The sequence below is a fragment of the Aricia agestis genome, chromosome 13, assembly GCF_905147365.1.
Source record: "Aricia agestis chromosome 13, ilAriAges1.1, whole genome shotgun sequence".
Classification (NCBI taxonomy): domain Eukaryota; kingdom Metazoa; phylum Arthropoda; class Insecta; order Lepidoptera; family Lycaenidae; genus Aricia; species Aricia agestis.
Window position 1 is genome coordinate 245,324 of NC_056418.1, and position 23,388 is coordinate 268,711.

Sequence of the window (23,388 nt, forward strand, 5' to 3'; positions counted from 1 at the left end):
TGGTTCACGCATAGACAAACTGAAATTGACAGTACAACCTTTTTATATCTGTTTTTATTGGCTACCTAATAATAGCAGTTCTGCCAAATTATTATGTTTGAAAAAAGCATCAGTCCGTTCGGGTTACGCAAACCCTTCTTTGACCCTTTATCAATGCTATATCACAATTCACAATCATAATAATATGGCAAATTGTAAATTTTACACCGAGTTACTACACACACTGGCAAAATTAGCGGAACATAGGTAAAAAGGGCCAAAACTTGAACTAAAGTGGGTCGGGCTGTCTGAAAGCCTTTTTTATAGCTTCTAAGCTCATTCAAGAAATAAAATATTGAACAAAACTGGCAAGTTAACAGGTTTTTATAGCAATTATGCCCTAATAAGTGTTTTTCGATTATTGACGTTGTAAGTGTTCCTGATAAGAATGGCGTTTTAGCGGGGTGAAAGGTATGCTCAGCTCATTTGATTGTTTGGTTTTTGGAAGAACACATTGCTTAGATACAAAATTAATGATTTCCCAGCATCTGCGACTGCTAGAGCTGTAACCACGATAGAGAAAGGTCACACCTACCGTTCGGTCAGTCAGGCCTTAGGTGTCTCGGCTTCCGTGGTTCATCGTAACTTTCAACGCTTCAGAGAGACTGGATCTTACGTTCGGAGACGAGAACAAGGCAGATACCGGGTGACAATGGTTCAGGATGACCATTTTGTAAGGAAACAAAACTTAAGAAATCGACCTCAAACTGCTATGCAGACACGAAACCTGTCGGAACAGGTCCAAGATGAACGTGTAAGTGATTGTACAGTAAGAAGAAGACTCAAAGAAGTTAAATTAAACTCAAAAATGCCAGCAAAGGCACCAAAACCTGAGACAGGACACCGAAGAGCCAGGCTAAGATTTGCGCGTGAACATCAAAATTACACAAGTGAATGAAATCTTGTGCTGTACAGTGATGGGAGCAAATTCTGTGTACATTGTATTGATAAAGAATGTGGATAAATCATAAGGAAAGCTACAGGCCATCAAACTTACCGGAAACAGTGGCCTATGATGCAGGCTTCGTAATGGTTTGGAGTTGCATATGATTTGGAGCCCGCATGGAGCTGATGATTATAGATGATGGTACTTTGACAGTACAGTGCTATAGCACCGACATCCTGGAACTGCATGGTGTGCCTTTTACACAGTTTTAGGTAGTAATTTCAATTTTATGTGCGTCCATAGAGTAAGAAAATCGGGCATTATTACCTAAACGATGCTGGCGTAGCCCAGGTGGAGAGGCCAGCGTGGTCTACGGATGTGGATCCGATTGAAGACGTGTGGCACATCAATGGGTGAACGGTACGAGTTGAAACTCCAGCTCCAAAATGTGTCCAGGAGCTCGAGTTGGCGCTAGTGGAGGAGTAGGAGAATATCCCACAGGAAATGATTGACAATTAAAATGCAAGCATGGAATGGCGTATCCAGGCCCTCCATAGAAGGCATTACACGCTTTTAACATGGCATTTCTTTAATAAAATGGAGAATTTATCTTAAAAACTTACTACTGAAATTTCAAAGATTTTCTTAATTTTTTTATTTTTGCTGATTTTTTTATATTTTTCACGTTTTTATGCCCTAAATTTATATAAAATTTATTTTTTAATAATCAATTAGTAAATAAATAAATAAATATATAAAAATCAGTAAACAATTAAAAAAAATTGAAAATTTTGTTATGTTCCTCTAATTTTGCCGGTGTGTTTATTATAGTATTGTAGTAAAAACCCAAGTCTTCATAAGGGTAAAAAGAGAGCTCTATAATGAGTAATGACTAATGCAATTGTATTATTATATTTAAAGCACACAATATTTTCAGCAGTAATTTCTACATGGTTCTCAAATTATACACACCAAGGACGAATAAAAATATTTTCAGAGTGGATAACTAATAACTATACTAGTCTGCTTGCCTCTGTTTAGCACATTGTAAAAGTGACTTGACAGGCAAAGATAGCGGACCTTGAACCATCCTTGAATAGATAAATACTAGACATAATGTATACTTAAACTTATACACTTACTGGTGAATAACTTTGAGCGTCAGCAAATCGTGCAACAGTACTGTAACATTTTTATGATTAATAAAAAATAAAACGCAAATACCTCGATTAATTGAGTTTAATATCAATAAAATAAGAAAATTATTTACACAAATTTTATCAAAATACAAAAATAAAACACTGTCACATACACATAGGTAATAACGATTGAAGTACACGTTAGTTAGATGTGAGTGTTGAGCCGCGTCCACACTGTGATAATATCGTATCTTTAAACTATTCGAAGATACTTAATTAGTAACTTTTCATATAAATGATAAATCTATTAAATAGTTTGACAGTACTAAGCAACTAAATAGGTTTTCAGTTCTTGGTCATTTATACTGTTTTTTCTTACAATAAAAACCCCAGTGTAAACACGCCATAACCGTATCAAATACACTTTTGAGCTAGAAATATTTCCAAATGCTAACTAAAAACTACAACTTTAACACTTACTGAGAAACCTATCTTATAATAATGGTGGACGACAAATCAAAGTCAAATATTATGTACTTACTATATTAATTAAAAAATCTGAATTTTAAGCCGACAATGAAAAATTCGGATTACGCACTACGAGGGTCGAATTAAAATTTTTAATTTACCACCCAGATATCTAAAACATTTCGTCTTTTTTTTTTAAATTTTATTATTTAAATAAAAATTTCTTGGTATAGCAAAGCGCTTACAGAATTGTTCATTCAAGTCAATTATTAAAATTCAATAAAACATCGATACCAATTAAATTCTTACGAGTGTTTCGTAAACAACAACAACACAGCAGCGGTGCAAATTATAATAACTCGTCAAACGGACACCTAGCTCCTATGCGATTCATGTAAAATATAATATTATATACTTAGTATATTGCACAGTTCAACATAATATTACCCCAGTCGGCCTTAGCTTTCGTCTAAATGAGACTAGTTTGAAGTTTCACGAGTTTAATACGGAGCAAGAATCGACCCGACTCTATTCAAACGAGCTCAGAGGTTCCTCTCGTACTTGTTGTTATATATTTTTATATTAAAATAAATAAAAACTATAATACAATATGGTAATTACCTCGGTAGGTAAGCTTAATATAATTTTCGGGAGTCAGCTCTTATACTATATTCTGAGAGCACACACGCAGCAAAGTGTAAATACAATTAAGTACCTACGCTCATAATATACGAATAAATTATTATAATATTTTGTAGTACTATAGTCTCGGTTCGCGGAATGTCACAGAAAAAATAAAAGTACAAACATTGTACACTCTGATTTTTAATATCAGCCAGTGACCCGTACATTTGTTTTTCGATTGGAAGCGCATTGCATATCTTCTTTTTTCTTCTCTTACTAGTCAGTAGAGACGGAAATACGTTTCGGTTCTCAGACTGTGATTATAAATCAGAGTTTAAAGGTGTTGCAAAGGCTAGATGCGCACTAAACTACCATCCCTTATTAATAAATAAATATTCCACGCTCACTGTATTCCATGTGGCTCAGTCTCATATCTGTCGAGTCGAGAGTCGAGACTCATCCGACGTGTCAGACAGACAACTTTGCGGATTAACGTGAGCCTGGAGCGTGGCCTGGAGTGACGTTCTGCCAATAAGTGGGCTAAAGCATTAACTTTAGGCTTGCTTTTTTTTTTTGCTAAATTAAATATTTTTTGCGTTTTTGTGAATTATATTTGAGTAGTGTGTTTATGTTGAGTTTGGAAATGAGTCGCGGCCGAGTCTCGGACGAGGCTGTTTGGCTGCACACGTTTCTGAAATCTTTACTTATATTTTGTTTGTTCGCATCGAATAGGCTTCAAAACTACTTGATCTATTTTGATATGTTCGGCACAGATAGACCAGTGGAACCTCCCTTTTTAGAAGTAGGTTAAAATAAATATTATTTTAAAAAGATAAAACCGACTTCAAATTGTACGTAATTAAGAATTAAAACTCCCTATCTCAAAAACTACTGAACCGATTTTGATGAAATTTTCAGTATTCCCTAAGTTGAACAATACCTAGTACAACAAAAAAGAATCACTCGAATCGGACTTGTAGTTCCGGAGATACACACACACAAACATAAAAACATACATACATACACTTTTGGGATTTGGCATATTTGTTCAGAAGCTGCTAAAGATCGTCAAATTGATAACCTCCTTTTTTGAAGTCGGTTAAAAATAACTAGGACTTCACACGTACAGTGTCACACTGGAAGCGTCCCTACTCCCTAAGGATTATGTTTGAGAAGTCATATAATATATAAAAAACACACTTTTTATTATTACAGGGTTCCATTTAAAGTAAAATGTATGTAGCCCGGAGGATTGTATTTAACGCGATCTGTAAAACCAAAAGCTGATATTTTGTGTGCATTTTACTGCCCTGGTATTGACGTAAGTCGCAGCTACGTCTTTGACTCGGCCGCAATTGAAAAAAAAACTGAATCCATACTGACACCGCAGGTTAAACGAAAGAGTTATATATACATAAGTCATAAGGGTTAACATCTATAACAATCTTACGAGTAAATTACAATACACTGCATATATTTACAAGCCTCCGACGTATTGTAAACGTTTTCTGTACACTTTATAGGTAAATAAGACAAATATTAAATTTTACACGTCTATATGGGGTGATAAAAATTTTGTAGCGCTTTTTTAACATTAATCGTTGTTTTTTTTGGTCACCGATATAATATGTACTAAATTTTACAAATACTTACGTCGATATACAATTCCACAGTTTTCTCGTCTGCCCGGCCGCTCCGGAGCACGGACGTGATATGCGACTGTTACGTTTGCCAATTTCATACATCTACAATTCTACAACAGTAATATTACAACAAACGTCTCACAATCGACGCCGGCTAAGCACAATCGAGAGAGAACAATCTACCAAAAAATGCTACAAATTTTTCATCTACCCACAAAAATAATGTGAAGTATACACTTAGGGAATTTTCTCTGTACGACACATACAGATCTACATATTTACAACAGATGTACATTATATTTATAGAAACACGTCCGACACGGTCATATTACTATTATATTATAATAATATTACATTTATGGTCTCGGTAAATTAAACTACAAAATCTGTTAATATAAATTTTCTTAATGTGCAACTATTTTGAACCGGTCACAAATATCTGCTAATTTTTTTACACAAAATTAAACAGAAATAATAAGATACTCGAGAGTACCTGGATCGCTCTATTATAAATATTTGATAGTAATATTATCGGACCAAAGCCAGTAAACCATAAACCATATTTTTTAGCAATTAAGTCTCCTATAGATATTTATAAATAAAGTATAAACTATAATGACAACAAATGAACGAGTTTAAGCTTCAGTGCTTCATATTCAGCTACATCACTCTCGATGGAATCGTGCGAGCTGAATTTTTTTATTATGATAAAATATGCGTAAATGCTTTTTAAAAACATACAAATCATGTTTGTATTTCGTCAGTCGTTTTCTTGTCAATCATCACTATCTATTTCGAATCAACGACCGCTATCGTCTCGTCTACACAAAGCGACCTTTCAAATAACGTTCCATTAAATTCTACGTAAAATCGCGTCCCTCGTGATACTTCCAAATAAAATTTTACATCTAAAGTCACACCCGCGGGCCCTAATACTCGGCATCGTCGAAGATCTCTCGAGGACATTCGAATCGTCGAACGGAAAACGATCAGAAACCGAAACGGGATTTACTCCCCCCGTCCTACCGGCGGGGGACGTTTGGCACGAACGGCCGGCCCGAGACTGCGACTCGGCCGCGGCCGACACTAGCTCCTACATCACAACACTGGGTACTGGGTAGTATTTACACCGCGGGCTGTCCCTCGCGGCGCCGCGCCTCTTGTGCGTTATCCGGGGGCCTCACACCGATATCTCGTAGTTGCAGTCGTAGACGGAGGCGCGGTCGGGGGGCGCCGGGGGCGGCGCGCGCTCCAGCTGGTCCTGCACCTCGAGCGCGCGCACGAAGGACAGCGGGCGCGCGGGGCGGGGCGGCGCCGGGGGCGGGGCGGGGCGGCGGCGCGGCGGCGAGGGGGGCGGGCGCTCCGCCCACGCGTACCCGCCGCGCTGCGGGCTGGCGGCCAGCTCGGCGACGTCGCCCAGCAGCTCGCCTTCGGACAGGAAGCGGCGCTGCGGCGAGCGCACGCCGATGTAGTCGGGGCGGCGCGGCGCGGTCGGCGTGCCGGGGTTGGACCTGTGCGGCGCCCACGTCAGGGGTTTAATCGCGCGAGCTCGTCCGAGCGCTCGTCATTATACGGCCTACGGACAGAAGGAGACGGGAGCTGCGGGGGGAAGCGTCGGCGCCGCCGCTGGGGGCCGCCCGGGGGCTAACCCCGCCCATCTGACCCGGGGTACCGCCGGCGCGGGGTACTCGACTTACTTTATTAACGAGTCTCCGAGACTATACAATTATAGAGGGTCAGATGAGTTTGGAATACATGAAAAGTGACCGTTAAAATTCGACCGTTCATTTGCCATTTGTAAATACACAAAATCTGGTCAATCGATATTATGTGAGTTTGAGTGTGACATAACACTCAAACGATGCCAAACTACCCTTAAACCCTCCTCAATTTACAATATTTTAAGGGTCACTTTTAAGCCACGTATCCCCAGGGCGGACGGCTTGCCCGGCGGCGGCGGTTGCGGTGCATGCCAACGCCACGCCATGCCAACTGTACACTATACTACACACATACTACGAGACGATTCTATCCTGATGAAATTTTGACACGTCTGAAAGTCGTATTTATTAAATGACACCGGCCACGATTTCTCGCAGCCGGTTCAGTTGGCAGAGCGTCCCCGCAGATTATAAACTTATGCTAAATTTAATGTTGAGTGTCCACTCGTGTTGTGTACACGGACTCGAGGGAACCATTTCATCAGGATAAAAGCAAAAAGGTAGGCGTGACGCGAATACTTTGGCACGACGCTCGGAGGGAGCGGGGAGCTCGATGCGGCCGACTCGGCAAACCGAACAGAACTCGTAACCAACCGTATTAACGTCAAACCGTTACATATTCTCTCATTAAAAAACAATATAAAAAATACATCACACTGTACATTTCATGTACGTTCGCGGACTGGTTCAGTGTACCAAATTTCAATTTTATTACCGTAACAATAAGGTCCAAAAGTGATACACCGGACGGTACGCGACCGTACATCATTTGTACCATTAAAAAACATAATGTGAAAGCTCAGGATAATAACGAGTTGCCAAATCGTTTTAATCAATCCTGCCAACTGAAAAAAAATCTGAATTTATTAAATTAAAGCGCTACCCTGAGCATTCATTCATTTAAAAACACAGTGTTTTTTTACATGCAGTGCTGAAAGCATGCATTTCGCTCAAAGGATTCATATTAATTATATAAAAAGTGAGACGACTCAAACTATAGCATGAAGCAGGAGAGGGGCATGTATCATCACAATCACAAACACATGAGGCACTTTTTAGGCGACTGTACATTTCCAACAAATATAATGTTCTAAATAAACCACTGTCTTGTGTACTTTAAACATTATTTCCCTTCTTAACCGAAATATTTACCCAACTTGCTAATCCATGTTGCTATTTTTGTCATACAAATTAACAATGACAATAAATGGTTCGGCGTCGTCGGCCTGGAGTAAATATTTTTGTTAATGAGGGGTTCAAAGCGTAGCTATGTATGAATGTACCTAAAGCGATTTACATGACAAAAAAACATTTTAGCAGTCACAAACAACTCTAGCAGATAAAAAAAGGACCATAACGAGTAGACCTAAATGTCAGACGCCATCTTGAAATGTCAAATCGAAATGGCGACAATCGAAATGATACTGTCAAAGGGTCAGAGTAATGACGTGTTTTATGGAAATAATTTAAATAAATATAACTTACAGTATTTTAACTTATTCTCTTCTATTCAGTTATAGAAGTAGGTGTAAGTATGTACATGGATCTTGCCAAGTCTAGTAGGGGGAGAAATGGGTCCTTATAACCATTTTTATAGCAATGCCATAATTATAGTGCATAACGTGTGTAGGCACATAAACACAGCGTCAAGTGAACTTTTTATTAAAGAGATTTGGAAATTAGAAATGTTTCAATAGGTGACAAAACCTTAGTAGTAAAGAAACGGATGTCTTAAAAAATATTATTAAATAATATTATATTATTATACTTATAATTTAAAAAATAAGTTTTAACAGTTTTAAAATAAAAATGTTGAAACACTTTATATTTGTTGTAGATTAGAGCAGTAAATAGTTAAGTTCAACTTGGGGCAATTGTATGTAGCTGTGTTATGCATCCATACTCGTCAGCGAAGCACACACTCAAACGAAACAGAAACATGTTTACCGTCGACACGCTGGCTGTATGCGTTAGGTCCATCTGCCGCGTAGTAAGCGGTAAATATTAAAAAAATAATCATACGTCGACCATAGATTTTTGTCTATGACTCCTCGAACGACCATAGAGTCGATGTAAATTTTCACTGACGCCGCATTGAACATTGTTTTCTTACAATTACTAATATTAAATTGTATATCTATGTTATATTACTAAATAATGTATAAATCGTCAAACAAAAGTAAATTTTGTGTACCTATGTAATCTCAAATTACATATCATTATTAAGTATAAAAAAATATGGTTGTTAAAGACTGAAAGCAATGTTCAATTGGAGATATTAATAAGTATAATACACATACATAATATATTTTTGTATTAGTACATAATATGTAGCTTAAGCTGTCGGGATTATTAAGTGAAAGCCTTTGCTTGGTGTTAGGGATATTGTGACGTATAATGAAAAAAATATAAATCCTATATATTTTCGAGTGTGTCAATTTTTTTTTTGTTTTGCCTTCTACCCCCATTGGAGAACTTTATTAATTTTTTTAATTAAAAGCCATGTCTATTAAAAATTTCATGACACAAAAATATTATTATGCACATAAGAGTAAACAACAAATTATCATTATTTCAGATAAAATTTTTATTCGACAGATTATATAAGGTATCAACAAACATGACGTTGCCGGGCTGTCACTTTGACAACTCGCAAATGGCTATCAAACTAAAAGTTCGTTACTTCGGTTTAATCGAATGAGATCTAAGACGACAAAGATGTTAGATACAAACAAATGCAACAGATGTAACACATTGTCATAACATATTTTTATTAGCATACATCTCAGCCATTGATGACATTCAACGATTTTTTAAATATCTATCAAACCACAAAGCGACCAACTGGCGCCAGTTTAGGTGAAAGTTAATCGTGATTATCGTGCCACATCTGCATGATAACTTTGTTTCTGCATATTGCATAGTGTCTGCAGTGATATTCTGCATGATAGTTGGCATAATAATTTGACAAACGTCTGGTGTAGGGTTGCCATCACCCAAATTGCCTTCGCCGGTCAGGCACGACAACATTCCCGGATATTTTGCCCAAATTTGGTTATTTCTCCGGACACCTCTTAAACAGTAATTACGATAATGTCTTGCCAATTTGTTTTTCCAACAAGAATTTGTAAAATTTTGGCTAACTCAAGTCCGTGCAAGAAACCGTGTGTATGCTTAGCGAGTTTTTATCTTTCGCTTATTGCTGCATGACTTAAAAGTTAAATTTCACTCATCAAAAGTGTCTGGATTTCACCCGGACGCTTTTTAAAAAACCGGCTGGACGCACCCCGGACGCCCTTCAAACTAGGACAAATCCGGGGAAATCCGGACGGATGGCAACCCTGGTCCGGTGTGACGCATTCAAAGGCGTCTGTCATGTGAGGAACATTGAAATATTCCAGGTAAAAAGTAGCTTGTAATAGTCACTTGCTATGTAAATAATTTTAAAAGTAACGGGTGAAGTGTTACAGTCCACAAAAAGGAGTACGTAATTATATTCAATTACTTTTTTTGCAGTATGGAAAAAACGAGTATTTTTTTTAATGTGTTTGAAATATCGCTTCGGTAGGAACTCACTCAAAATAACTAAGGTGTATGCTAACACATGACAATAAGCATAATATGACACCGAACGACCAATGTGTACCCAAATTAACAACGTCGATGTGAGCAAAAACATTGTACATGCAACATAATCTAAAACATCAAAACGATTCAGAAAAGCGATGCTTTGGGAAGGGAGATAGTGTGGGAGTAGGTAGGATTCGATCGAGAATTGGATACAGAAATATATAAGACGACTATACGTGTTATTTTTGTCAAACAATTATAAAACTAATCAGCCTTAATCTTTTACCATTTTAAATAAATGCAGACAAAAATACAGATTAAAAATAAGACGATAAATCGTCATTTTAATATGAAACCCGTATGCACATTGATTAATGATCATATTATAATATGATTTAATAGTCAACAAAACACACCAAAGATGTAGTTGACACTGTATCGCAGTTACCATTTTTTACCGACTTCTAAAAAGGAGAAGGTTATATGTTACTATTTTTGTATCCAGCTCTCATTCCAGAAGGTTGGAGTCCAAGTGGCCTATAACTTATGTCTTTCACCTTACACCAATTTTATTAGTGCGAAGGACACCCAACATCTTCACAATTTATCATTTTTTCTAAATACACAATTTGCTTTATAATATCTAAGCAATATAAGTGTCCAAGTAAATATTTAATATCAATAATCCTATATATCTATTTCTATTAGTGTACGCAAGGAGCGTACGCGCACGCACACATACGAATTATGCGTACCCATGTACGCATTCGCGTAAGCGCGAACGTACAAGCTTTCGTATGCATAGTGCACTCACAACCTTTCTTTGTTTTATTATTTCCTACGAATAATAAAAACTAAGGAAAAGTAACTCCGTCGAAAACATGCACAACAATACTTGTCAAAAAAGTGTACCTTAGGTACACATTTCAATACATTTGCAATATTTAGGTGACCTTTAGCGGTACTAGGCTGACGTTACATGACAGATCAAAAGGAACCAAACTTAAAACGGTAATAGTATGGGAGTTACGATTCCTTAGTTTTTATTATTCGTAGATTATTTCTAACTTTATCGCTACGAAACTACACGACCGTACTTCTCGCCCGGTTCTGTACCAGCGGCCCAGTGTCGTATACATACCTCCGGACGGGGCTCGTGACGGCGAGCGGCGTGGGCACCCCCAGCGACTTGATTCGCTGCTGCATGGTGGGCGAGGGCCGCGCGCCGTTGGAGCCCTGCTCGTACCGGAGCGGCTCCATCACCACCCGGTAGCCGGACGTCGTCGTGCCGTGGCTGGAAATTATTACACTCACGTGTCAGTATGACATTTATTTATTTTATTACGAAACTTACAGCTTGCCAAAAATTTAATCTACATAGATAACATAAAGCGAAGTAAAAATATTTATTTTTCAAATTTAGTGATGAGCTGCACGCTTTCACCTGAAGTGATGCGCCAGTTCTAATGTGACTCAGGGGCCGCCCAACGAAACCGTTTTGAGACTCAATCGAAAGAATCGAAATGCCGCTTCCTACTCTAACAAACATGAAATGACGTTGTTAGAGTAGGATGTGGCATTCTGATTCTGAGCCCTCCGCCTTCCAGGCTCGGCAGGCATGTCAGCTATGTGGTGTCCCACTGTGCCGTGCGTGCGTGTATATCTCGTCAGCGACATGCTGTCTCGCTCCCCCGTGCGTGATCGTGTGGGGTTATATGTGTGGTGGCCACGAAGGAAGATCGAAGGCCGAAGCCCACGTGATTAATTTCAGCTGACTTCTCAGAAAACTTCGATAGCGCGATGCAGGAATGTGGCGCTAATTTTAGGTACCGCCACACTTATAAAATTGTAACTATGTAACTGTAAAAAATTGTATTTTGACGTCAAAAAGTGTTGTAAACCCTATTTTGAATAAACGAATTTGACTTTGACTCGTGTATGTGGTGTCTCGCTCTCACCTGGTATTCCGGGCGAGGGGGCTGAGGCGCGGGTAGTGTCTGGGGGGCAGGTGGTGGGGCTCGGCGGGCGGGAAAAGGTTGGCGGCGGACCCGCGCCGCTGCAGGGGCGGCGGGGTGGGCTCGCAGTCCGTCGACTGCGACGCGCCCGGACCCTCCAGCGACCCCTCCTGCTCCTCGCGACCCGGCGACAGCTGAACACGCGCATACATGTACTGACAAGTCTACACAAATGTAGTTCAAAGTTTCTGTAAGTGATTCTAATGCTTAGTTACAGAATTATACCAGATTATGTTAATTTTATATCAGATCTTATTTGGACCATTATTACAAATCTAATCTTATTCACTAAAATCGGCTCAGGGTGTACAGCTATGGAGTGGAACATACATACATAGATTGCCAAAATCATTTCGCCTTACTTGATTTAGTTAATCTTGAAGAGAGTCGAGTAAAACAACATTAAATATAAGGATGTCATTTTACTTATAATATGAGGGAAAGAAGACGTTTTAAAATTGCTTCTATTGTAGGCAAGTAATATTTTACTAATATTTTACCCAACGATAAGATATACTTCTATAAGTTGCTTTAATATTATAAATGCGAAAGTGTGTCTGCCTGTCTGTCTGTAACCTCTTCAAGCCCATACCGCTAAACCGATTTTTCTGAAATTGGGTATGGAGATAGTATTTCTTCTTTCTTTAATCCCAAGGATAATGTTCATACCGGAAAATTGTTCTAGTTATTTATTCAATACAATACTTACTATTATTTCTAAATTATAATAAGTAATATTATATTTATTTAATATTTAGAGAGCCAGACATTTTTATGCATTGCTCTACAAAGCACGATAACTAAACACCAATCTATATGACTTTAGCAACATCAGAACTAGAAGCGTGAGCTATTTTGTTTTTCAACTACATTTACCTTACACAGATTTGGGAGTTTACTCCCAAATCCAGATAAATATAAAGGAAGACTCATTCAGGAATCTAGCCACGACTATACTTTAAGACTTCAGACTATTATTTATTAATCATTTGTAAGTGATTATTATAATAATTGAACAAAACAGAGCTTGGAAATGTGTCAAACTCAGTTTTATACTTATAATTTTTTCATAAATTTTCATTTTTTTGCAACTTAGAACTAACGATTGGACGTGCAGAAGAAATTCAAACTTAATCTTTAATTTCATAGAATTTATTATACGGGTCAAATCAGACCGCAACGTGACGCGTAGATGCGTTTCTAATTTGTATGGATTTGACAGATTTGCATGACGTCTCACGCAATTGAAATCTGTAAAATCGATACAAATATAGAAATGCATTAACGCGTCGCGTTGCGGTCTGAATTGACCCTAAGTCATTTGGAAGTTCTTCTACACGGAGTAATAGCTTAGCACACTTGACATCAAACACGGGAGCATTAAAAGTTATTCACCCCACTTGTACCAAAATGCTTATTGGTAAATTTTTTAAGAATAATAATTATTACTCGAGACTGACCGGCTATTGTCGAAAAAATTAAACCATTATTTATTTATCTATTACTGCACCTCTACTCGCCACGACTACTGATTTACTACATCACATCACACTTTCTCACATTCTTATAATCAGAATGTATCGCGACAAAACTCTCAAAACTTTAACAAAATCAACATCATATTTGTCAGTCATAACTCATATGGTACGTGGGGTGAACGACCGTACTGTCTGGCCCTCACCTTGTTGTAATGTGCGTGCGCGCCGAGCGGTCTGTGCGGCGCGCCGTTGTCCTGCGCCGTGTACGTCTTTACCTGCGCGTGCGCGTGCGCGTCCGCCGCTATGGTCGATATGGCCGCGCCGCGCCGCTTCTTGCCGCCCTTGTATATGTATTTGGACGGTCGTACCAGGCTGGAGAAAGGTATTCGTTAGCGTTTAAAAATCATTTTAAATTAGATAATAATTTAATATTACTTAAATGGATGCTGTCTATGAAGAGCTCAAAAAGTCCTATCGGTATTAGGTGAATAGATTCATAGGCTAATAACTAGGCCATTTAATTTGGTCTCATAAATAAAATCAAATCGAGTAGTATAACATTGACAAGTGCAAAACTTTTGTGCAATGTGAACAATTCTTTAAATCACAAATACAATAAATAAGTTAATGAAGATATGAGATATCGCATATTATTGTGCTATTTTTAAATCATAATATACTAACACTGCAGTTGATTCCTAGGCAGTTGACAGACCAACGTCATTTGGTCGGATCATGTCAAGTGATCTGTCGGCTGGGTTTGAAATAACGCGACCAACCTACGTGGGTCCCATCTGCCTAGGAACCAAGTTGGTTCCTAAACAGATGGGTTCTGATAGTACCATCGAGGAAGTTGATTCCTATGCAATTGACAGACCAACGTCATTTGGTCGAATATGTCAATTCAATGTTAATTGTGATCTATCAGCTGGGTTTGACGTAACGCAACTACTTAGGTCCCTGATTCGCATAGGAATCAACTTCTCTGATAGTACATGGGCCTCACTTCACTCACCTAGGATACTGCGGACCGAACTGCGTGTAGCAGCAGTTGTTCCAGCACCCCCTGGAGAAGGGGTTGAAACCCCCGATGAACTTGCCCGTCACCTGCTCGTTGGTGGTCCGCCCCCGGGAGACCAGCACCATGTGGAACCCCGTCAGACCGAATATCGGTATCGCTAGCAACGCTATGATACCCATTATCACCATTCTGATATGCAGTTAAGAATGTTTTTGATAGTATCGTTATTTACTAAGTACGTACGTACAACAGCATTGTAAGTGTACATATAGAAAGTAAGAAAAATTGATGATTTCAATGTAATTTTTCGAATACAAAAATTATTATAATATTTTAGTACGCAAGTTATGAGATAAATAGCTGCGATTGTCGGCAATTCGCGATTTATTTTTTAATATTGCTTTGGTGTTTTTATCCTCCTCTCAAGAGCTGTCAAGTTATGATGTAGTCTGTCGGCTAGCCTCGACTTAACGAGCCTAGGTTTCGAAATAAAAACCAGTATACTGGCCAGTGGCCAGTGCTCGAGACGTACCTAATGCATCCTACGTCATTTTACACTGGTGTGTTACTGGTGATGCGATATTGACGTTGTTTTTTTCGAAAGGGTCTTTTATACGTGGGAGAGCCATGATTCGGCACGAATGGGCCGGCTCGACTGGAGAAATACCACGTTCTCACAGAAAACCGGCGTGAAACAGCGCTTGCGCTGTGTTTCGCCGAGTGTGTGAGTTTACCGGAGGCCCAATCCCCTACCCTATTCCCTTCCCTACCCTCCCCTATTCCCTTCCCTTCCCTACCCTCCCTATTCCCTCTTAAAAGGCCGGCAACGCACTTGCAGCTCTTCTGATACTGCGAGTGTCCATGGGCGACGGAAGTTGCTTTCTATCAGGTGACCCGTTTGCTCGTTTGCCCCCTTATTACATAAAAAAAAAAAAAAAGCTACTGGTCTGGTTAAGACCATGGTAGTTTAATCGTGGCTATAACTAGTCTCCTGCTAGTTGGTTTGGAGATAAGCAATGAGGGGGCCTGGCCGCCTCCCCTAAAGTCACATGTGACACTCTAATCGGGCAATGTTGGGGAGAGCTACGAAAATAAGCTATTTTTATCTGACGTGGGGAGATAGCGATATTGACGTGTTATTACAACATTCCAACAAAGTACATCATTGCACTATTTCGGAAGTATCAACTTTATGGCGTCGATTCTAGACGACATGAGCACTCGTTAAATTTTTGGGAACGTACCCTACATCACATAAATCCAATTTATCATACAAACATATAACAAAGGATACGACACAATAGGCTCGACCTGGGTGAGCATCTTGTTGTGGTGCATGATGTAGTAGAGGCTGAGGCCGAATATGCTCAGCATGTGGATGGACAGCGAGATGAGGAAGAAGAAGAAGAACCGGTAGTTCCGCCGCCCGATACAGTTGTTCACCCACGGACAGTGGTGGTCGAATGTCTGAAACACAAACAACAAATTCTTTATTATACACACAATAACATAATAGCATGGATTCTTCACTACCTAGTACTACCCACGCTAAATTAGAATTATTGTTCCCCTACCTAAATATAAGGGGTTTAATTCTCGTGCCTGACTCGAATCTAAGTTCGATTCTCAAGCTGTTCCGCTTATGTTACATTTGAATAAGCATGAAGATATTGCTATCGCGTTCTTTCCATAGTGGAAACGAGACAGCAATATAGCATTCGCGTACCGGAAGAAGGGTAGCATATTATGATTTTTTAAAAATATTAGCATTTCAAATTGAAGAAGCAAATGTGTGTATGTCTGTTTGTTACCTCTTCACGCCTAAACAGCTGAAGCGATCTATCTGGGTACGGAGATACTTTGAGCTCCAGGAAAGGACACAGGATACTTTTTATCTCTGTAAAAGCTTCGGCGCAATGGAGTGCCGTGGTCAGCAATTGGTGTGCCGCGGAAAAGGTCATCATACTTAGTTCTAGTGTTAAGTGCCAATAAGAGACATCTCAGGACGATCGACGAAGGGTTGACTGAAAGCTCAGAGTAAGCCCTATACACATTACACACTAATTAATTTGTGGTGTACCTCCAAATATTTTTTTTTCCTAGCTGTACCTTGAACACAAAAAGTTGGCGGAACATTTAGGACCTGTTTCGCCACTTCCTGATACAGTGCCGAAAAGGCTATCCATAACTTTTTTAACAGATTCTCCATAATATCTCTATCTGTCAAATTAAGTTGTGGATAGCCTATCAAGCACTTATCAGGAAGTGGTAAAACAGGCCCTAACAGTTATAACTTATAAACTAGGCCAGTTTATAAAATCAGCGCGGGTGTACCTCTATGCAGTGGTTGCAGACGCTACAGTGGCTACAGCGCGGCGGGCGATAGAACTTGCACGTGACGCACCACTTCATGCGCACCGTGATCCCGTTGATCTCCACGCTGCGGTACAGCGGCGCGCGGAAGTCGTCCTCGCGGTCCTCGTCAGGTGGAGCTGGAATGCACCGTGTGGGGTTAGTGGTAGGGACTATTGTCGCTTGGAGCGTCGAGAGGGTGCATGTTCGATCGAGTAGGTCTACTACTAAACCGTTCTGAGACTCAAACAATCGGACGAGAATGCCGCGTCCTGCTCTAACAACGTCATTTCACGTTTGTTAGAGTAAGACACAACATTCTCGTACGATTGTTTGAGTCTCAAAACTGTTTCGTGGTACGGGCCCTGGGTGCAGGCGTGTACCGATGAGACATTTTAAGATCTCGAGTCCACTGTACACAATAATAATAACTCCCACACCGGTCTCGGTGCCCATGGCCAGTTTCATTAAAACCAGGCCAGTTACGCAGAAGTAATTTTATAGTGCCCAAGTATGTGCGCAGTACACAAGAAAACTCTCTATTCCTTTTACTCTCATAAGTCATAACTCATAACCCAGTGGGACTGGCAAGGGATCCGGCGCAGGACCGTCTTTTTACATGCCTATCCGACGCATGGATCATCTTACTTATCATCAGACAATCAGATGATCAGCCTGCATTGTCCAAACCAAACTTGGAAATAACATGTTTCCAACGCGTGAATCGAACCCACGACCTCGGAGTCGAGAGCCACGCTCTAAAGCACTGGACCACGGAGGCGAGTACACAATACGGACAGTCGTACGGAGAAGGAAAACACCGTGAGGAAACCTGCACATGGATGGCCCCAGACGTATTGACCAGCTCATTCCTCTGGACTAAGACGACTATGTTGCGAGAATGCCGTATGTGCTTGGGCAACCATAGGGACATTTAAAATATTGTCCCAGGAACTACAGTATTTGAAGAGTGTGTGCTTCGCTCTGAAAATCATCCACAATGGATGCAGAATCCTTGTTTTATTATTATTTGAGTTGATTGGATTGATTATGCGAGATTACTGAAGCTGAGGTACTCGTCAGATGGAGCTGGTATGGACCGTCTGATGCAGATAGGTCGTAGATATGATAATATTATATTAGTAAATGTGATAAAGGCGATCATCGTTTGGACATTATTGATGGCGACTGCGTTTTAAGAGAGAGAGATAGAGGAGAGACAGAAAGTGGCGGAAGGTAAGGACGATACTTATTTAAAACTCAGAAATAAGGTAATTTTGTACATCACACTGGTGATTTCGCGGCGATCAGGGTACCCATCATCAAGACTTAGACAAACTTATCGTCTACTGATCACTTACTTGGTCAACTACTCGGTCCAAAACCTAGCAATCTGCTAGCATACCTAAAGGACGCCTAAAAAGACAGCGGATCAACAAGTATGCAGTCGACCTTTTACAATGTCACCTGTTTTTAATTTCTTTAGGCCTCCATTTCACGTTCATCATAAGGTCAACTGGAAAGATCAATCCTTTCTTTAACATGACTCCGAAACTACTGAAACCAGTTTGCATGTTCGTTGACGAACTGTTATCGAATCACGGTGCAGTCGCTAAACTAATATGAACGTAATATAGTTATTAGTTATGCTATGGAGAATTCATTGGAGAAGGTCTCTGAATGGGGTAGACGTAACTTAGTCCAATTCAACCTCACCAAGACACAAGTCTGCGCGTTCACCACTAAAAAGTCACCAATGGTCGTTTATCCTCGTTTCGAGGGCACATCTTTAACCATCTCCCCTAGCATTGAGATACTTGGCGTCAACATATCGAGCGAAGTCCAGTTCCGATATCATCTTGAGGGTAAGGCCAAATTATCCTCGAAGAAGCTTGGTGTTCTTAACAGAGCGAGACAGTACTTCAGTCCGGACCAACGCCTACAACTCTACAAGGCGCAGGTTCGGCCTCATATGGAATATTGTTCTCATCTCTGGGCAGGGGCGACAAAATACCAACTGCTCCCTCTGGATCGTATCCAACGAAGGGCTGCTCGAATTGTTGACTGCCATAGTGTTTCAAACAGCTTGGACCCCCTGGAATTACGCCGAGATGTAGCTTCACTCTGCATCCTCTATCGGTTGTATCATGGGGAGTGCTCTGAGGAATTGTTCGGAATCATACCATCCGCAACTTTTCGCTATCGTCCCACGCGAAAAACATACCATCCTCATCACCTTGATGAGTGGCAGTCTTCCACAGTGCGTTTTTCTCGTAACTTTCTGCCGCGCACTGTAAAACTCTGGAATGAACTGTCACCAGCAGTATTTCCAGACCGATACGACCTGCAAACCTTCAAGAGCGTATTCCCTCTTAAAAGGCCGGCAACGCACCTGCAGCTCTTCTGATGTTGCGAGTGTCCATGGGCGACGGTAGTTGCTTACCATCAGGTGACCCGTTTGCTCGTTTGTCCCCTTATTTAATAAAAAAAAAATGCTCGTACGTCCGGTTCTTGACTGAGTTTAGATAGTTTGACGTATAATTCGATACTGTCGTGCTTTAAGTCTACAGCATCAGTGAAATTCTTCCTCGACCAATTTTAACACTTTGCCTTTACACTCAGCTTTGCCTGCCTTTACCTCACCAAAAATTTTACCGACTCTTCTGCAGATATGGATTAATTACATATCACTATAATGTGTGCACCTGATTCAAACATCATATATTCCGATCGAGCGACAACTTTTGCCAACACCTAAATAACATACATTAGCGCAGAAAATTTCAGGCTTTTTTATATTTTTTACGAAATCAAGGCATCACTTAAAAATTATTACAATTCCCCAAAGTACTCAGACTTCGTTATTAAAACTTCTTAAAATCTAATTAAATGTTAAATAAAGTTTTGTACGTTTAATGAAAAACTCAATAACGAGATTGTTTCTCGACTGGAGAGTAATTAGTTAATGTGGCGTGCAGATGTAATTAAAAACCTTTCCAAATTACTTTAATTTATTGTCGCTTATAATTTGGCGTGACACTACGCGGTAACAAGATCTTCCGATCGCGCGAGCTACACGTAACACGGACTTCTCAGGTTTTTAGCCCCTTGCCGTTGCCAAAACGCCTGAGTGAGACGTCCGCGGCATTGTCGTGCCGTGCCACGGAAAATTATAAATCAATTGTCGTCGCGTCGGTGGGAAGTGGGAACTACAAGTTTGTATTGCCGTAGTGTATTATGTATATTGAATACAATATACAATGCAACAAGGTCGGTAGCCAAGGGCGTCGTGCGGTGTGCGTAAACATTGCACTGGAAAATATCCGCTTTCGGAGATAGGAATGGGCAGATTCTCATATCGTGAAATCTCACTTCGATCGCAAGTTATCCTATCGCACACGAGCTAAATCACGTGCCAGAGAGAGCCTGCGATCGAAACGACATTCTAGGTATGAAAATCGGGCTCCAGCTACCTATTTGTCAAACGGATTTCACTACTACGAGTACATAAACTTGCACATGACTCTTCTATCACATTACGACGTTACTGCTCAGTGCTCGGTAAAAAACCAATTGCTTGCGCCTTCGTCCGTTGGCTTTACCATACTATTCGTGATTATCAAAAGAAACCATAATGGTACTCCCGACTCCCTAGTACTATACAAAAATGACTACAAAATCAGTTGAGTAGGTAGTTTTTGCGTTATTAATTATTATACAGGTTGTTAGGGTGAACACCATTATCCTTATAGTCAACAAACAGTATATTATAGTCAATTGAACATGGGCGTACCGAGGGGGGGCAGGGGGGGGGGGGCAGCTGCCCCCCCTGGCCCAGAACCTGGGTACGCCCATCACACTTTTCATTATTTAAATGTTTTTTGATTTTTTAATATACTAGTGATCCTTTCTAACATGAAATGAAATAAAATAAAGCTGCGTAATAAAAATACTCCATCTTTCCCATTCCGTTAAAAATTAGTTACTCATTCATATTTTCAATATTTCCAAAAGATTAATGATGAAGTTGGATAAAATGAGTTGGAAACTCACCCTTTGGTATCACTCCCGGGTCCATGAAAGTGGCCAGTGTAAAATTGGCCAAAACAAAAAATGTTATGACACCTTGGTATGCAGGAACCCATGGGTGGTTGTGCAAATAGAACTGGCAGCTGAAAAAAAAACAGATTAAAATATAAAAAGAAATATTATATTAATACCTATTTTTCATGATTGTGGCTCACACAACTTCTATGTTGGGATTAAACAAGGAAGTGCTAATCACCATTCACCTCTGCATCACCGAAAAGGAAAAAATAACACACAACCGATCAGAGTATATATTTTAATATTTTTTTTATTATGTTCAGCAAACTAAACAAATGCTCAAAATTGTTACTTAAAGCAATGTTTTTGGTAATGATGATATAATATGAATTTTATACATGCATAAGACAAACCTAAAAAAACAATCTAGCCAATAATTAATCTTATCTCCCTTCATTACAATCAATAAGCAAATAAAGTCATTATGAATGTGTGACCACACAAAAACTTAAGAAGCTATATAAAAAAATTCTAATGGCACAGTAGGTACTCGGGAGATTAGACAAATATTTTATACATTAACAAATAATATAATTTGTTATACTAATTTGTTATGTACAACTTCTTGTCTCTATAACCAAAGTATACTAGTCACAAAATTTCATACTGTTGTTTGCACCATAACAATTTGTTTGCGTATGCAACAGAAAGAAAGTGATAAGCCAATGTCTATTTCACTACAAAATGTATGCACTCCATGATCAGAATTTACAACAAACTGTAAAAAGAGACTGAGAGTGAGGCTTCTTCAATACACTGCCAAAATTAATACCTCGATCGTGGATGATAGCTTATCTATTGTTACCGCAGTCGCCGTCGACCACTTGGGACTTGAGGCATTAAGTTTGCACTACTACTTACTTACTAATTTCTCTCATAATAACTAGCCTTCTGATTGAAAACAACAACCAGATTATAAGACAAAATATACTATATTGAGGACTACATATTAATATCATTATTGCTTTGTTAAATAATGGAATAGATTTTAACAAAGCTAGATGACAATATGTAATGCATGAGCAGCACCATTAGGTGCTATGCTATGGTATTATAATCTAATATCTATGTAAGGTATGAGTTAGGCATATAGAATTGTCCCACAAAAACCACATCATGGTACATGGTACATTGAATATATATATATAATTAGTGTTATTTATTATTGTAATTACAATATAATCAAGTTTAAAAACACAAAGGGGTCCTACACTGTGGGAAAAATATGAATTCTAGGTGGCCGAGTGTAAATAGTGGCTTCTCAGTTCTCACCCATGACCAAATGAATGAAAATAAGGAGCGTCTCACATGCGACCGAAGCTTGTAAACACATTCATTATAGCAAATCACAAATGGTCCAAAGATATAAATAGAAGTAAATCGACAATCTTGTGTGAAAGTTGTCAAATTAAAATGAATTCGATCTCAGTAGATATTCGATAAAGTACTTACGGAAAATAGAAAAATAGAGATGTTGTGCCCAAAAGTAAAGCCCAAGCGAATGTCGCGGGGATATATCTCGTTTTGAGGTCGCATTTGGGCATATTGTGTCAATTTTACTTCTCAAAAAGTAAATTTAACTCGATTTTACTCACTACGGACCAACATGGCCGCGCCTAATAATAATGGCAGATTAAAAAACTGCCACAGATTACTAGTATATATTTGTAGACAGATAAGCGTCTTAGAAGAGTTTGACGGCTCACGAATTGACATTTGATGCGACAGCTAGCGCCATCTTAAATTGGGGCGATAAAACTCCACAGGCGTGTATGTGTGCGTTTATGTTTGTATGTTTGTATTAGGATATTATGGGGATGGGATATCCTTGTCAGATTTTTATGTTTCAATTAACTTGAATTTGTAAAAACTGAGTTTATTAAGTTTAGTTCACATAACAATACACAATTTTCACAAAAACAAAGTCTTTGAAACATAAAAATCCGACATTATAAAACAAATAAAAACAAAATTTTGACGAATATGATTATTTATTGTTTTTGGTCAATATAAAGTCCCTGCCACCGGTTCGCTGACCCACCCACCGAGAAGAACCGGCGTAAGAAACTCGATGAGCCTATTTTTTTAAACAAACAATGCTAGAATACATAGTTACATCATAAACACTGTGTTTAGATAAAATTGAATTCGTAAAATAAAAGTTAAAACATTTTGTTATGCATCAATCAATCAAAACTAATTAATTTACATTCAATTAAAATTAAACTGAGTTTACAACGTTACATTCATAACACTGTTCAATCAAGTGTTTTAAAATAGTTAGAAAATTTATAATAACGGGTTTTTTGTTAATCTAGCTCAATC

General features: G+C 39.2%; 1 protein-coding gene and 1 long non-coding RNA gene across 5 annotated transcripts; both read right to left on the bottom strand.

Annotated features, from left to right (window-relative positions):
* Positions 1–2,948: 2,948 nt before the first annotated feature.
* LOC121733415 lies at positions 2,949–4,061 on the bottom strand. The gene is made up of 3 exons (XR_006036553.1): positions 4,049–4,061; positions 3,945–3,948; positions 2,949–3,897 (listed from the first exon to the last, which is right to left on the bottom strand). It is a non-coding gene; the product is annotated as an uncharacterized LOC121733415 (long non-coding RNA).
* A 167-nt stretch (positions 4,062–4,228) lies between these two features.
* Positions 4,229–22,825, bottom strand: LOC121733005 (palmitoyltransferase ZDHHC5-B). Of its 4 annotated transcripts, none has more exons than XM_042123070.1 (9): positions 22,516–22,825; positions 21,010–21,128; positions 16,939–17,096; positions 15,899–16,071; positions 14,599–14,793; positions 13,859–13,955; positions 12,049–12,239; positions 11,232–11,384; positions 4,229–6,310 (listed from the first exon to the last, which is right to left on the bottom strand). In XM_042123070.1, exons 1-9 carry the CDS (start codon positions 22,605–22,607, stop codon positions 5,980–5,982), a joined length of 1,509 nt encoding a protein of 502 aa, XP_041979004.1. In that variant the 5' UTR covers positions 22,608–22,825; the 3' UTR covers positions 4,229–5,979. The 4 variants fall into 4 exon arrangements, with proteins under 4 accessions (XP_041979004.1, XP_041979003.1, XP_041979006.1 ...); XM_042123069.1 differs by having other exon boundaries at positions 13,787–13,955; XM_042123072.1 differs by having other exon boundaries at positions 6,237–6,375; positions 13,787–13,955.
* Between the last annotated feature and the right edge of the window lie 563 nt (positions 22,826–23,388).